The 17547-nt window shown below is 35.8% G+C and overlaps 1 protein-coding gene across 3 annotated transcripts in view; it reads right to left on the reverse strand.

The window, feature by feature from the left end:
• Positions 1-633: 633 nt before the first annotated feature.
• SLC4A4 (solute carrier family 4 member 4) overlaps positions 634-17547 on the reverse strand; it is a 237617-nt gene continuing 220703 nt past the window's right edge. The window contains exons 22-26 of one of the 3 annotated variants that reach the window (XM_063458672.1): positions 13802-13975; positions 12862-13023; positions 8228-8324; positions 5456-5532; positions 4020-4107 (exon numbers count right to left, since the gene is read on the reverse strand). In XM_063458672.1, the coding sequence (XP_063314742.1) occupies positions 5489-5532; positions 8228-8324; positions 12862-13023; positions 13802-13975 (477 nt within the window). In that variant the 3' untranslated portion in view covers positions 4020-4107; positions 5456-5488. Of the gene's footprint in view, positions 4108-5455; positions 5536-8227; positions 8325-12861; positions 13024-13801; positions 13976-17547 lie in introns of all 3 variants that reach the window. The other 2 variants (XM_063458671.1, XM_063458670.1) reach the window with 2 other exon arrangements.

The following is a 17547-nucleotide window of genomic DNA, read 5'->3' on the forward strand; positions in this document are numbered from 1 at the left end:
CCATTCAGCCCATCTAGTCTGCCCAATTTTCTAAATACTTTCATTAGTCCCTGGCCTTATCTTATAGCTAGGATAGCCTTATGCCTATCCCACGCATGCTTAAACTCCTTCACTGTGTTAACCTCTACCACTTCAGCTGGAAGGCTATTCCATGCATCCACTACCCTCTCAGTAAAGTAATACTTCCTGGTATTATTTTTAAACTTTTGTCCTTCTAATTTAAGACTATGTCCTCTTGGTGTGGGTTTTCTTCTTTTAAATATAGTCTCCTCCTTTACTGTGTTGATTCCCTTTATGTATTTAAATGTTTCTATCATATCCCCCCTGTCTCGTCTTTCCTCCAAGCTATACATGTTAAGATCCTTTAACCTTTCCTGGTAAGTTTTATCCTGCAATCCATTAACCAGTTTATGATGAATAGCCAACAGTAAATATTTTTGAAAATGGATCTGGCCGGGTTATGATGTACAAGGATTCTCTTTCAGTGTAGCACAAAGCCTTCAGCTACAGATCTTCTCATTTGTGTTACTATCTCAAAAAATTGACAATTAGATGAACACAACATATATTTTTAAGATGTGGAGGGGAGGGGGGGGGGGGGGGGTAAAAAAAAAATCAGCCATCAGTCATAACTGCATAAAGTTACTTTATTTTCATATACATTTAATTTTGAAAAATATAAATGCTAAAATATCTCCATTTTCTTGATTCCATAAAATTCACAATAGAAAGTTTTCATAAAATTGTAAAATATTATCCTTTCATCATAATTAATGCTCATTGTTACAGGAAAAACTAAAATCACTACAGTCTCTGCTGCTTTTCTTCTTTTGTTCCATGTTTGATCGTTTTGCAATTCAATAAAGAAAAAAAAATAACAATAATATATGTTTTTTTTTTATGTCTCACAAAAGACATACAGACTGTTTAATACTTTGAGTGTAGGATGATTCCCCCCTCTCACTCAAAGGATTACAAGATGCAAGAAAAGTTTGAAAGTGCAGATTAACTCGTTTCCAAAATAATATAATTATTCTCTATGTTAGCCAAGTTAATGGCTATAAATAACATGGTTGTGTTAACAATGTTTTATTCATATAGGTATGGGACAAAGCTATCCATAACTCCATAAATGATTTACAGGCTACCACTAGTCCGGTGGTACATTATTCGAAATGCAGCAAAGCAAGCTCATTTTTATTATTTTATAACACAAGAGCCAGTAATACTTTGAGGCTGAAATATAGAATTTTCTTTATGAAACAGCTACTGGAGACTTCAATTAATGTCAATTGTAAAGTAAAGCGGATCGGTCTTATCTGTATTGAGACTCAAAGTTATACTGCAATAAAAAAATCTCAGTTTTATTGAAAAATTGCCCTTGGGATTCTACATAAATTATTTATTTGAATGATATTGTGCGATTAATTCAATTTTCTTTAATTAGATATGAATAATGCTTCTCTCTACTATTCGGGTCAAGTTAACAAGACTCACTGTGTGACCCAATCAGAAAAGAGCACAGATGCCAAGATGGCAAGATCTCAGCTTGTCAGAGTCGTTCATTTTATTAAATTGGACTTTTTTTATATTGCTGAAAGACTATGTTCTAGTGCACACAAGTGGAGAGAGGGAAAAAAAGTATTGATGCTTTTTACTTAAGAAAAATGGCAGTACGGACATAAATTCTTCCTGTTTTCAGAAATTCAGGCAGCAAAAGGCTTAAAGTAACAAAAAGCTATGATACAAAGTAAAAAAGACAGCTTTGTCCCATTCCCAAATTTGTTAACATCAACATTGTAGCTCACATTGCTATTCAGTTGATAGACATATTATTAGATAAAAATCATCAATTAATACATTTCAAGTACAATAAACATTTTATTAAAATTGGAAGACCTTGTTATAAAAATATTTAAAACAGGTAGTGTTATCCTACCCTTGTACATGCCTATATTGTGTGTATGTTATAGAAAAGGACAATTGTTCCAAGAAAGGTTACATTAATGAGAAAAGGAGACACAAAATAAATGTATGTGCTCCAGAGATATGTCGCAATGTCTACTAACATACCCAGAGAAACCGAAAAACGTACAATATGGTTGTGTATATAGGTATGGATGTATGAATGCATGTTTGTTATTACAGGTAATATATAGTTATTATACACAATCTGGTTGTTACATCAACAGGCTGATTATGTTTTCAAATACCTTACTGCACAGCGTGTCAGCACAACAAGCAAAATCATTTTACATACTGTGTGACTCAAAACTGTGCCGCTCAGGATCCATACATCTTAGGGCAGAATCAGCACAAGTCAAAGCCTGCCTTAGATTGATGGAAGTTACACTCTCAGCCAGCAGCCACTAATCATGGCTTCTACTATTTATTTTGTCCCCCTTCCAATACTTATATGTCGAGTTAGGGGCTAGGGAGAGAGAGAGAGAGAAGCTGTATGAACAACAACTTTGGCATTACATTCCTATATAATACTCATATACATTGACATTCTAAGTCACCTACAGGAAGGGAGACATGAAATCACGAATGTTTGGTTCTACAACTTAACTTGGCCATGAATGCCATCAAATGCAATATAGTACATATTGGCAGGTATGAGTAGAAAGCCTCACATCGAGGTCTTAATGCATCTCATTCGATGAAGATATAATTTGCATATTCTAGCAGCATGTGAAACAAAGGTAATATATGTCTGAACGCACTTCTGTGTGACCTTTATCTTCTTGGGTGTCATTCATAAACTATGGACATTTTCCAATTAGAAAATCCGAGGATGAGCTAATAAAATTGCGCCATGATTAATGTTTTTTTTTCCGATGACAATAGCCAATTTTCTTTTCTATTTAACACACATATACAGTATGAATACACATCTGCCTGTACAAAAAAAAATGTGTAAGTGTAGTTACTTCAATACTGTAACTAATAATTAATGTTCTCAAAGCAATCAACATCTACCGATGTTTATTGATCCCTGTTACCAGTCAGTAGTAATCAATTATTGCCTATGAACTTATAAAATATACTTTTACACCACATAAAATAGATTATAAGTTAGCCCAGCTTCCCCGTGACATAATTAAAAAAAAATCAATCTTATTCTATTTCTGAAATGAATTTGATGATTAATTCATTATACGTACAAAAACCTAGTTAAGATTTCATCAAGTTCTAAATAAGTAGATTTTCTTTCAAATCGCATATTGTGCACAACACATTCATACATAAACAAAAAGGCCGGGGCATCTACAAATTAGAGGTAGAACTACTTAAAACTATACGTTTCCTGCTGCAGGAAAAAAAATCATTTCTTTACAGACATTAAAAAAAGTTTAAAAAATATGATTACAATATATACGTTTGCAGGTTAGGCCCCATAATTTAAAGAAATAAGCTTGAAGATATTAAATGTGCACATAGTACTTGCCATTTTTCCATAAAAGATGCATAGCAGAGGTGCGGTTTAACTATGGCTATAAGTACCAACACATTTCTGTTCTATTAATACTATTGTGCTGTTTAGGTTTGCTGGAGGATTGCAGGAGTGATAAAGGTTGCTTGTTCGTTTTCTGGACTTTACAAGCCATATCGAAGTATTGTGACAGAGTATATGTGTGAATTATCATAGATGGCTTTATAGTGGCCGCTCAATCATACAAAGTACTTTAATAAGGCCTGACATTTAAAAAAAGAATCACCAGGCATCTGTCGCCGTGCAGTAAATATAAGCATATCAAAATAGATTTTGAGGGAGAATAAAGGCAAAAAAGGATTCTCAGATTTAACACGGTGGAAAACGATATTGTTGTAGAAATGCTTTAGCAGAAGCCGCTTGCAAAAGGCTGGAGTTACGACGTGCATTACACAATGTCACTGGTTAAAAAGAGATTTTTTTTTTTTTTTTAAATGGACTTCATGTTTGGCTAGTGGCAAAAAAATAGGTGAAAAAAAGAAATTGCAGAAGGTGGTTCACAGTTTTATAAAGTCGTCTCTGTTCCCCGGCTTCTCCAGAAATAAGAATCGTCGTCCGGCTCCATTTCTATCCTAATCTGAGGCACAAGTCGCATTGGGGTACTTGGTGGGCTGTAAAGCAGGAAGAAAAAAAAAAACATTGAATAACCTTAAAATATCCTGTTGATAAACTACTATTACTCCTAAAGACCACTTCTTAGAGTGTCAATAAAGGCTTTAACCCCTTAAGGACCAAACTTCTGGAATAAAAGGGAATCATGACATGTCACACATGGCATGTGTCCTTAAAGGGCAGCCAACAGGTAACTCTCAAACTGTTATGACACCACCACTTCTATGACAGTATACCAGTACATTGCAAAAGCATCCCGAAAGCTGGAGATTTATAACTGATGGGGAGTTATCTGTTGGGTACCACAGCAGAAATGCATTATTACAAAAAAAATATATACAATGATTTGGTATCATTTAACTACTTTCACTGAAAAGGTCATACAGAGTGCATAGAGATCCACAGAATGAGCATGGTCCTACACCTCTAAAATAGAACATGGAGGAAAACAATTACAGCTAGGATATTTTCTGCAGGTGCCTTGCCCTGTGAGTTGTCTGCACTAGTCCTTGTCCTCCTAGTTTACAGTATCACCCAGTTGCTTTAGACTCCAACGTTGACTGGTTGACATGGTATGATATACAATAAAGGTATCTTGATGAATACTTGCAAAAATATAATATGCATGAATATAATGTTTAATTTTAGGGTAATCCAAGGAAAGATCTGACTGCCACTCTTGGGGTCAAGAAGGAAATTGTTAACAGATTGTTGCAAAATTAGATGCACTCCATTCTGGAGTTTTCGCCTTCTTTCAACAGCAAAACTGATGTGAGGAAGGCTGAACTTGAAGGACATGTGTCTCTTTTCAGCTATGTATCTATGTAAGCTAAGTAGAAGAAATCTGCTAGGAAGAATCCCAGCTTTACCACTACACTTACTAAAATACGGGCAAACGTGACTTTGTTAAAGCTGTCACAGTTAGCTCCTAAACGACCTCCTCCCACTACTAGAGGTAAAGTTCTACAAAATAAAAAGTTTGGATCCACAGTGCGTATGGAACACACTTTCCTTTACCAATACATAAAGATAAATGAGTTGCTCAACAATGAATATTCTTAGTTCTGCTGTTATAGCAAAAGTAGTCATTTTGTGACAAGTAGCTCTTATTTCACACCAACAATAACGTGAAAAATACATTTTATTTATAACAGAACCACCAAACAATGAAATATCAGCTGGCCAATTTAGTATATTCAGTATCAACTTATTAACAAGTTGGAGATTTGTCGAGCGTGGGTATTTTGTCCTATTTTTTTGCAATGTGATTGTGAACGAAGCATGCGCCGTGGTTAAGTGAGCAAATCCCAGAGTAACTAATAATTGTGGTGCACACAGTTGGTTTACCTTGGCATGTGAGACTGGAGAAAAGGTATTCTTTCAGCACGACGTGTGTCGTTCAAGGAATGTAAATGGTTTTTCTCCTGCTAAAAAGAGAAAAATTATACAGTTAAAATTGGGCTTTGATGAAAAATGATTGACAACAGCTTTCTGTGAGCCTTTATATTTTTAGAGAATCCAGGACAGACCAAGAACACTTTCAGATAAGTAATATCAGGATTTAACTCATGGGATGTACGTTTATCTGTTTCCTTTGAGTAAGCTGCAGATCTTTAAAAACTCTTTTCAAACAATGTATATAATGTATGCATAGATGTAACCATGATATGCTAGCATTGCCAGGTGACTGTCTTAAGCCATTTTTGTCAATCAGTACATAGCAATTTATGTTGGGGGGAAAAAAGTAACAAATGTTTATCAAATTCAACCTTTCCTGTATTCTTGTTACTGATGCTGCTCATCTATGTGGTATTTATCTAACTATGCATCAGTATGGAGAAAAATTGCTTTATGAATGCAAAATAGCCTTTTAATGTCTTTATTGGCAAGACAGGAAGGAGATACAATGTGTGGGATCAGGAATCATGGAGGTTGTGTTGTATTGCCAAAATAACAATACTAAAGGGTGAATTATTTAATATTTTTACAATTCCTTTAAGACATGGCATTACATCCTACATAGAAAACAAGGGGCTGGCTGCACTCACCTAAACATGCATAAATAGGGTGCTGCTGGGAGCCAATAAGTACAATAAAAATAAAAAAAAATCGGTCAGCATGTTGCTGTTTAGTAGATAAGGGAGTGCGCTGGATTTTCATTTTTATTACATCTGCTAACTGAAGCCATGTTTATTTGGCCTCAAAGTAAAAGCGATGCATACAGCCCTTAAAATGGAATTTACATCCCTGCAGCTGGAACTTGGTGTGAGCAGAGTTAAATACCAGGAATCAATAGTTACCTGGGGCTCCCCTCGGTCAGTTTTGTGGCCCCAGATATGAGCTATATGCAGTGCTCAAATTGAACGCTGCATATAGCCCTTTAAATTCATTGAAATCCCTACAGATGCCTTTAAACTGAGGTAGATCTCCAACATCTGAAGACAACCTAATAGTGTCTACATGCATGCTCAATCCCTCTCCCCGCCGATTGTGATTAGTGCTGTGCCCGCTGCCCTGGTCCAATCACAGTGTGATTAACAGAGGCATGCCAGAGCTTCAGCATTATAAGGAGATCTCCATGTTATGATGAAAATAGCCAGTAGATGGCAGTCACAGACCACAATACCCACTGCACAATTCAATAGCAGGTCAGTCTATTAACAAAAAATGTCTTAACTGGAGAAGGTCTGCGTCAAACTCTCTACACAGAATGTCACACACAGAATATCACACTAATTATATATGCTTATACAGACCCTCCAATGCAAAACATATAATGATGTCTTACATTGCTATTGGTGTTTAAAGTGTTAAAATATGCAGTTTTACATGGCAGTTTTAAGCCCTCTTCTGTGTCATGTAAACTTTTTAAGAGATAAGGCAGCTTCTAAAAAGCGCACCCATACCTTATAAAACATTTTTTTATGGGAATTTTTATTTTACTATAGTTTTGTTATATGCTCTGCAAACAAATATAATTATAAAAAAACACCAGCGCATAACAGTTGTATATTAATGCTGCCACAAAAGCTAGTTGTTTCCCTTTCCTTCTGCTATATTTAGTGCCAAGGGTGTTTTGTACCTTACCAACCAGAAATGAGATAAATATAAACTGCAAGTATGAAGACAGGGCTACTATGGGCAAAGTAGCTGCTTTCATCTTTTTAAGTAAACACTACCTTGTAACCACAGCAATAGCAGTCAATTACTTTTCCTGCCGACTGTGAAATGAATTCAATGGTTATAAGCTCATTGCCCAACTAATACTTTAAATCCATCAAAGATTTCCTCGTAGCTGTAATAATACCCTTAAAATACAGAAGGAAACCACTAGCTTTCTGGATAATGTGGTCACCAACACCTTCATGCATTAAAAAAAAAAAAAAAAAGACATGCAGCATATATTACCATGTGTATGCAAGCAAGTTACAATGTTCATACATAACATAACTATAAAACAAATTAAAAACAGACAGATCCAGGGCTTAGAATGAGGAGATATACAAATCACTTTTACAAACAATGTTGAAGCAACAAAATCAAATGTAGATGAAGATGATGATGTCAGTGCCCCATTCATTAAAATAAAATTAGATGATGATTTAAGTACTGTATTCATTTGACTACTGGATGAAATTAGGAACCACGTGATTTTGAAACGTCTGGCCCTGTTAATGATCAGAAATGCCAACTACAAGAAGATGGAACGGGTCAGAGAGGATTTACGGAAGTTAAATAGTGATGGAGAATATAGATTAAACAATTACGTTATTAATATTAAGGTGAGTATATTTTAAGATAATAAAAAAGAGATGAAACAGTAAAGTGTTCAGTTGACCTTCATCAAAGAGTGGCCTCTGTACATTGTTTTCCATTAAATCGCAATAAACCGATTTCCAATTGAGGTTGGGTTTAAAAGTTTTTGCACCATATTTAGACCAGACTGAATCCAGACCGACCCAAGGATGAAGGAATGGCAAGTTATCCATTTGAACGTAATGGGGAATTCTTTGGGGAGAAATAAAGAGCATAAAGGATAATGAAGAGATGAAATGGGTGGTTTGTCAGTTAGTTTTAGTTATTTTCCAAGTGGGCATGCAAGAGGTTAGAGCTACTCACTGTCACCAGGTTTGCTATCACTTAGAAATGGTTCCTTCTCCATGATGTCCATTGGAATTTTAATACTGGGGACTTTTTCTGAATAAGGGCTGTCAGACTGTGAAAAAAATTTGTAAAATACTTAGAAATTAAAAATGTTATCTCATCATTGCGGCAGCATGTCTTCCTTGTGACGATCTTAGAAGTACTTTATTCAAGGACTAGATTGTACAGTAGCTTTGGAGAGAAAAACACGTGTTAACCGGTTGTAGTCAAATGTTGACTGATGGTGATGGTGGCTGTTGAACAACAAGAACAATAGCTAGAAGGTACCAGGGTATGGTCCAACACGAACAGCTGAAGTGACTTCTCGGTTCTATCACGCTACAATGTCTCCTTCCTTGAGATGCAGCCTCTGACGGCATTACTTGTATTTTGCAATAAATGTAAAAGCAGCAAAAATGACCTGGGAAATTATGCACTAAATAAAGAACTAGAGCAGGTAGAGTGCTGAACTATGACATAATCAAAATGCATGCAGTCAGTCTCTTTGATTCACATGGAAACTGTGCAACATATAAATAAAAATACAAAAACCAGAAGAAAAATGTCATGTTCACCATGAGTATGGCAGATGCAAAACTAAGCAAGCACGTAGGAATCGTAATTTCTTGGTTCTGTGAAATGAAAGTAATTCATTACAGGCAAAGCTTTATACAAGTTACTGAGAAAATGTATTTCTGATGCACCTCCAGGTCATTTACAAGCACAAGTTAACCTAATGGTCACCTGCATTGATAGAGTTAGCAATATTGATGATTGAGTACAAGTGATTTAATACCTTTGGCAGAGTAAGGCTGGCCTATGTCTGTCATTTGTCTTACAGCTTAACTTTCCCACTGAATCGGCAGTTCATTTACTTTAAGAAAATCTATAAGTAAGTTTTAAATTATACGTCTCGTTTGGGTGTTTTTCTTATGGTGTTTATAATATTCTTTCTATTTTGTTTATAAAAATTAACAAATCCAAAAATAAAAATGGTCAAAAAACAAGGTCGATGTAACAATCATTTTCCAATCTATAATAAAGTATTTAGCTGCGCTTATTGACCTTTAACCGGCCTTGAGTATACTGTTTCACAAGCAAGCATTTTTTTTAATACAACAAATGCACTGAGACTAAGCAAAGGTATCATAAAAAAAACCTGTATAACTTGTGAACATGTGCAAAAGAATTTGTCTTAAACACTTTTACAGTGTACAGTGTAGACAATAGTTTTCTCCCATGGGTGAATGCAGCTTGAATGTTATTATGTATTTTGTTTTTTTTTGTTATATTGTTTTATAATGATGTTAAGTTTGAAATTCCTGTGCAGTCATCTTATCTATAAATCAATTTTAAGTTTGTTTTATCCTGAAGACAAATCTTTAGGGGGCATGATAAGAAATAACACTTTTAAACAGTCAAGAAAAAATTATCAAATTCTCCACTAAGCACATGGCCAGATATACATGCCTTGTATACATAGTGTAATGCAATCACTATTCCCTATTGCACATTGATAAATTAATTTAAGCAATGCAATGAATACGCACGTGTTAGAAAAGACACTTATATCAGGAAAGGATTACTTTATGGCAATATAAGCATATAATTTTACACAATGTATTATAGCTGATGAGACAGAATCACAGTGTCTCTTATGTCCCTGCCCCTCTCTCATCATATTAGTATTGGGAGAAGGGCTGAATTAACGGTGGCCATGAATCAGTGACATGTATGTCCTAGCACTGCTCTAAGATTATGAGCCCAGCACTGTCAGTCATAGCATGCACTTACTGGGCACTATCTGATATATGTATTTTTTTGTTTTTTACTGCAGCTGTAGACAAATAGACCGATGGGTAGATTAGGAGATAACAGGTTATGGATTGTAAATTTGCAAAAAAAACAACATAATATCAAAAATTGGTTTAAGTCAGGACTGTCAAATTCTGGGGACTAAAAATAATTTGCATAGACCTCCGATAGTAACACCAATGTTAGGTGACTGGTGGCAGGGAGGACACTGCCGTTTTAAGTCACATATTGTGACCATAAAAGTGCTTAGACTGCTATTTATGTCAAAGTAATCTAGTTCATGCAGGTCTTAATTTAATTACAATGATATGAGTTAAAAGGACACTCAAATCACCAAAACCACTTAGTCGTATCATTTATACTAGTGGATTTGGACAATGTAAAGCACTCCTTCGGTGATTGTCAGTTTGCTCAAAGATCTTCATGTTCAACTACTTCTCAAAGAAAGTATTGGATTCAATGCTTTTCTTTATGGAGCATTTGATTTGCAGAGCGCAGTAATTGCCATGTCCCCAGTGCTTCTACGACAAGCAATGGACTGGACAAAATGGATGAAAGTAAAAAGTCCAAATAAGTTCAGAATAGTCCAATGTTGGCACAGCCTATTGGCTAGTAAATCCATTACGCGTTTGGCCCTTTGGTGGGGGCTTCCTCAGTCAGTATATGATGGGGAGCCTCCTTGGCGTCTTTTTAAATCGTGTAATACGAGCTCTTCCGGGTCCGGCTGTGTGCACTTGGAACGCATTGTGCGTTCCAATCACACATCATGTGCTCTACTTCCGGGTCGTGTTACCTGCGTCGTTGGAATGCAGAGTCAGCATGACTGGAACGCATGTCGTATGACGTGTGTGTTCCACTGGGATGTTTTATACACAAAAATCGCAATGTTTAGCTTTTATGTCTATACATGTAATAAGGATGTATATATTTAATTATGGAATTATATATTTAATTAAAGTTTAAAAGTTAGTGATAAATTCTTATTTATCATACAGATAAATCTCAGCTTTCATGTATGATTTATACTCTATAGATGGCTATCCATTTATTAACATTGTACCATTCAGTTTAAGTGATATCTTGAAATATTATTTTTCATGAAATGTATAAATCCTTAATACATGTATAGACATAAAAGCCAAATATTGCGATTTTTGCAAATAAAACATCCCAGTGGAACGCACACTTCATACGGCATGAGTTCCAGTGATGCTGACTCTGGGTTCCAAAGATGCAGGTCACGTGACTCAGAAGTAGAGCGCATGACGTGTGATTTGGAACGCACAATGCGTTCCAAGTGCGCACAGCCAGACCCGGAAGAGCTTGCATTACACGACTTAAAAAGACGCCAAGGAGGCTCCCCCATCATACACCTACTGAGAAACACCCACCATAGGGCGAAACGCGTTTTGGATTTACTAGCCATTAGGCGGTGATAACATTGAACTACTCTGGACTTATTTGGACTTTTTACTTTCATCCATATAGTCTTTTATTTTATTGCACACAGTGCATTGTGCTTATTTTATTTGAACCAATACAGCCTTTTACACCAGAGAATAATTTCTTATCTCATCATTCCCCAAAATCCTTAAAGGCTACACAAGGACAAGCTGGAAGAAGGATGGGGACATCCTATTGAGAGTCCCACTGCACTACCCATGAGAGCCATATGTCAAGATTTGGCTCCATGTTTGTGAGTAACTGAAATCTACACTACTTTTACAATATTTATATTGGCAATATTGCACTATGTTATTTTGTTTTTCTTTGTAGAATCATCAGACATTTGTTCCACCTACTGTATATATTTTTTTAGAATTCTCTAGAGTGGTATATACTTTGGTGGTTTGTAGCAGTTAATGCTAACACACATACCCATCCATTGTTTATTTTACTTTTCACTATTGTATAAAATTGATTACTTTTAAGATTGCAAAATACCATGTATAAATCTACGGGGAAAATAAAGTCTATGCCACATCCATTAAGTTAGATTATCCTGTTTAATACTTTCATTAGCAAGCTAGAGTTCATTACTTAAATGCAAACATGAAGATTAGATTTCATGCTCACTATATTGAGACACATATACAAGCTTAAACTTTAAGCCGGGATTATAAAAAGGCATCAAAATGCCTTTTCAAATCTCATAATCAAGAGTTGACTTTGTGTTTTGTTTTATATTTAGATTTTGTTGAGGATTTCATAATGGTTTGTGTGCATACTCCAATGTACTGTGAGTATGTCTGTAAAACACATGGGAGGTTATGTTTTGGCTCTTTGTACCTTTTTATTCCCTTATGCCCACCAAAACATTAATTACTGTGTCACTTCTGTTATTCTATTTTCTAAACATATTTTGCTCACAAAATCTCCTTTCTTTTATAAAAGAGAGGTGTAAACATGTGGCTTTTCTTTCTGGTTTCTCTGACAAGTTTTTCTGACGCTTTCAGATTGCTGGGTTGAACAGGTGAGCCGCTTTCACATTCTTTCTCTCTGTTAACTGTATAAAAAATATTTCAGATCGAGAATGCGCCTTTTTTTCCCTTTTTTTTTCTGAATGTAATCAATGGTAAAATTATCAAGAAAAAATTGTAAAAAAAAAAATCTGGTTTGTGTGACGGTGGGTAAAATGGTGGTTTAGTTATTCTTTTGGTTTACAAGTCAGCGAGGCCCTGTATATTTATATTTTAAGTGACATTAAACTAATAAATAAATAGAAAACACACAGATCAGTTTCATTAAAGCCATCTCTTTGATGGGCTTGGTGTATTCCACAGATTAATTCTTACATCTTCATTGTCGCTGTCCAGGCTCCCTTTCTTCTTTTTCTTCTTCTTCTCATCTTCCTTCTTTTTCTTATCCTTCTCTGGTATGACGTCATCTAGGAAACTGAGGTCATGTTGGGAAAAGAGATAGTCCATGGCCTTTCTTACAGCCACAAGTGCAAGGATCTAGAGAAAAATAATAAAAATAATCATTTTATAAAAGCTACAGCATTTTCCGTATCCTTTTAGTGGCAATGGTATTCACAGATCTAACTAAGCTAATAGCTTAATAATTACCATTCCAGTAACTGTGTAGTTGTTATTGAGAATTTGGCTTCCATGAATAAAATGAACCCCTTAAGGACACATGACATGTGTGACATGTCATGATTCCCTTTTATTCCAGAAGGTTGGTCCTTAAGGGGTTAAATACCCTCAACTTGTCTGGCTGTTGGGATTGATCTGCATTTCTAAGCAGGAGTAACTTCATCCTGCTCTAGATCGAATGGCTGTTGATATCTGTACTGATACATCCTTTGACTTGTCACTCCAGCATCTTACCAAACAACTATAAAATGCATTAAAAATGTCACAATACTTTGCAAAAGTACTAGGTAGAGGGGGTGCTGTAGTTTAGTAGAGGGGGATGCTGTTTTTTTTTATACTGTACTTTTCAAAATAAACCTACGTTTCTATGAAAGTTGCATTTTTTGCAGCCCACATAAACTTATTGTTTATTTGGCCCATGCTAGACTTTGAGTTTGACATGCTTGGTCTAGATGTTTTCTCCTAGGACCACTTTGTATCTCTGTGTAATGGTGGTGGCAGTATATTGTAACAAAGAGACAAATAAACTGAATGCAATTTTATTTTTATTTTTTGTAAATCGATATCTGTCACAGTTTTATTAAATGTGACCCTCTCGGTTTTACCTGCATGTCACAGCAGTATGTGTGTTACTCACCATAACAGGGAATATAATAGCAGCTACTGTTGATTTGAGTATCCAGAGAAGGGCCAGACATACTATCTGGATGAAAGTGAAGAGGTGCACTCTGCGTAGAGGAACATGTCGTAGATAAATGAAATCTGGCTGGTGTTTGGCAGGCATCAAAAGCAACTTTAGACGGTCCATAAACTAGAGAAGAAAAGATGGAACAATGACAAGTGTTGTGTAATGTGAGGATCTACACCAGGGCAATGGATGGAAACAGAACACTCTACATAGGGGGGCTTTTCGTGTTTTTTTTTCTAGTTTTACATGACCGGGCAGTGAAAGAGAGCTTTGTTTATTCACATGCCCTGTATAAGTGAGAGATTACGAATTCACTTGGCGTGAACTGAGCCAAATATTACAGTGTGATCTAAATATAGCGATATATTTTATTTATCAAAAGGATACCACTAATAAGCAAAATGCTTGGTTTGTGCCTTTGTGTGGTCAAGGGAGCACTGCGGGTTCTATTTTGACATACAACAAATCAGATAAGCCAGCAATTTATGACATACAAAGGTTTTAAAAAGACCTAGTATTTGATTAAACATCCCATTACTTAAAAACAGAACATACAAATGCTTTGTGTAACACTAAACGTTTACACGCTGCTTGTCTCTAATGTGTAGAACATAATTTGTAGCAGCATGCATCTCCCATTCTGATTGCTTTCTCATTTTCATTATTTTTAATGGTTTGTTTCTTGTTCTATAAATGATGTGGAAATTGGACTAGAGGGATAATGATATGTGGGTTTGTTTAAAATAAGTTTTGGTAACCATTATTTTAAAAAAATAAAGAAATAATAATTTAGGAACGCTTACATTCTGAAATGTTACAGCTCTGTCAGGGTTCTTTTCAATTAAACAGGGTTTTCAATTAAATTTGAATTTTAGTTCACTCTTTATTATGGATGAATTTTATAAAAAGGCATAAAGTTAAAGGAACACTTAAAGCACCACAACCACTAGCAGTTATGGTACCAAGAGTGCTATGATGTATGGCTAAGCTCATTGCACTGCAGGATTTAGCTAAAGATAGCAAATGGAAGATCCTAACCAGGAGATTCCATTTCTCCTGAGAGGCCGTGGGGAGCAATGTCCAGCAAACAGCAGATAAGAAATCAAACCGTTGTAAACTGTTTAACTACTTAAATTGGGGTGGAGACTGGGCACTTCTGGCACTGTTACCATTAACGTGCACTATAGTAATGCTGCTTGAGGTATGGAAAAATGGCCCTCACTGACATCTATTGTACAAAATTAAACATACAGATTTGTTTATGAACTGTTTATTTTTGCTAATTTTGGAACTAAGGTCTAGGAGTATCTGAGAATTCTGTGCTTACAGGTACCTGAGGCATACATTGTGATACATTAAATGCACCTGTTCTCTAAAAATGACATAACCCTTTCAAAAGCACTATAATGTCGTTGAGGAGGGAGACATTTAAAGGGACACCCTGGATCACTTAAGATTGCTGAAATGTTTCATGTGTGAAAAGTGTGTCCTCTTTTGTTTTTTTTTACAAAAAGTGCAGATTTTGATAGAAATAAAAAAACATTAACTGTGTTACACAACCCTGGCTTTCAAGCAGGTTAAGTCCAGTGGCATGCCTCCGAACAGTCCTGATTTCAGCAGAACAGTCCCAGTTTCATATCCTGTCTTGCCATTTTGCCTTGCTGTCCTGCTTTTGCAAAAATCATAGCATGAGAACATCATAAGGCGCTATGTCTAGGGCACAAGGAGCCTGCAGGGAGCACAGAAACCGTGATGGACAGGCAGCCTGGTGTGTATTCATACCAGACTGACCTGTCATTAGTTTGGGCAAGTCAGTCTGGTGTGAACACACACCAGACTGACTGGGCTGGCCCACAACTTTTGGGGTGGAGCTAGTGATGAAATTGCATCTTTACCTCCTTTACCTCCCTCCCATTGGAGTCACAATGCTCAGGACAACACAGTTGGGAAGTGTTCAGTGGATCTAAACTCAAGAGGCAGCAATTGCCCAGAGCACCTGCCTTGCAAAGACTTCTCATCGAGCTGCATTGGGAAGTCTGTGATTGGACAGTCATAGAAAGTCTAATCGGAGTTAGAAGAGGAGGGTTTGCCAAGGTAGTAGACAAGAGAACTGCGTCTTTTAAAAACTGTTTTATATATATATATATATACCGTATATATATATATAAATATCCCCAAAGAAAATATGCGCAATGAAATGCATGCATGGTTTCATCGGGGTTATATCTAATAAACAATTATTTATTTTTGGACAGTGTTCAAGCATGATGGCTTCTGCTTTAGATAGTAAAAAGCTATCGTTGCACCATGACAGGCATACTACTAGCCAATATATGCATTCAATTTCATTTAATAGTGAAAATTAAATGTATGTTTCTTGCCACAGAGGAATAAGCAGCTATCTTTGGACAGTGAGTTATGTATCCTTTTGACCATACCACAGCACACGCGGCTCATAATTCCATGAGGATGGCCCAGGTGGATATGATTTTAAGAAGTCCAGGTAAATGCAATGTTTAAGCGCTACACTGGCTGATTATTTCACAGACAGGGTTATTTACTAAAGGGAGAATTCAAAGTGAATTTCAAATTCAATGCCAATGTAATTGAATTGAAAGCAATAACCAGTTTGGCTATTTTGATCTCAAATTTGAAGCTCACTTTAAATGAATCTTGAATTCTCACTTTAGTGAATAACCCTGTTATTATTCAAACATTTTTGAGCCAATTATATCGCTTTCTGAACACAAGGTTTCATTTTATAGCTCTCCAAAAACACGGGATTGTCATTTAACTGTAGTGTTTTGCTACTCCTAATGAATTGAATTTGTAGTAGCATAAGTTTGTCAAAGAGCCCAATAAACGTGTTTTTCTGTCCCAGGCTGTTTCTCAAAGTACATCTGCTTTTGATGCCACATGGTGTTCAGACCAATGGATGACAAGTCCTGTAATATACCTTGTCTGCAGTTGATTTAATATAAAGCCAATATAACAGCACAAAGCAGCTGAAAATGGAGCAAATTACCAACAATTCAACATGCGTGATTACATGAGGTACTGCTTTTAAAGCAATTAGGGTCACATCTATTGTTGGCCAAACCAAAGCCTCTGAAAATTACAGCCGAGACACTGTTATGTTGTCCAGCGTATATCAGCATGGAGAGAAAATTAAACAAATGACACTTTGTGCATGCCTCATTCTAGATCATGAAAGAGGTTATTTACAATGCTACATGCTAGGTCTATTCACTAAATAGTGATTTGTGGTAGCTGGTGATTATGCTGTTAGCATAGTAATGGCAATAGATTATAAACAATATATAGTGAATGTAATCTTAAATAATATGTCATAAAGAAGGCTTGACAACCAATGCTATTTTTAGGATATTTTGCTCTGAAAATCCAGTTGTTTTTCATTAGTACAAAAGCTGAGCAAATCATAAAAGTCAGTTAAGGTGAATATTGGGAATGACATTAAAACTGTAAAGGTTAATAAAAGGCAAAGACTCCAATTGTATAGAAAACAATACCAATCTCCAGTTACCTAATTCAGATTCTAATATCAAAGGTGTACTTAGAAGGATGACAGGTGTGCTTTTACTGAATCCTTACTAAAGAATGAATATTTAAAAGCAGTAGCTAGAATCACCTAGTTATACCTAACTTAAACTAAAAGTAAATTTTTTGTTTTTGTT

The sequence above is a fragment of the Pelobates fuscus genome, chromosome 6, assembly GCF_036172605.1.
Source record: "Pelobates fuscus isolate aPelFus1 chromosome 6, aPelFus1.pri, whole genome shotgun sequence".
Classification (NCBI taxonomy): Eukaryota; Metazoa; Chordata; class Amphibia; order Anura; family Pelobatidae; genus Pelobates; species Pelobates fuscus.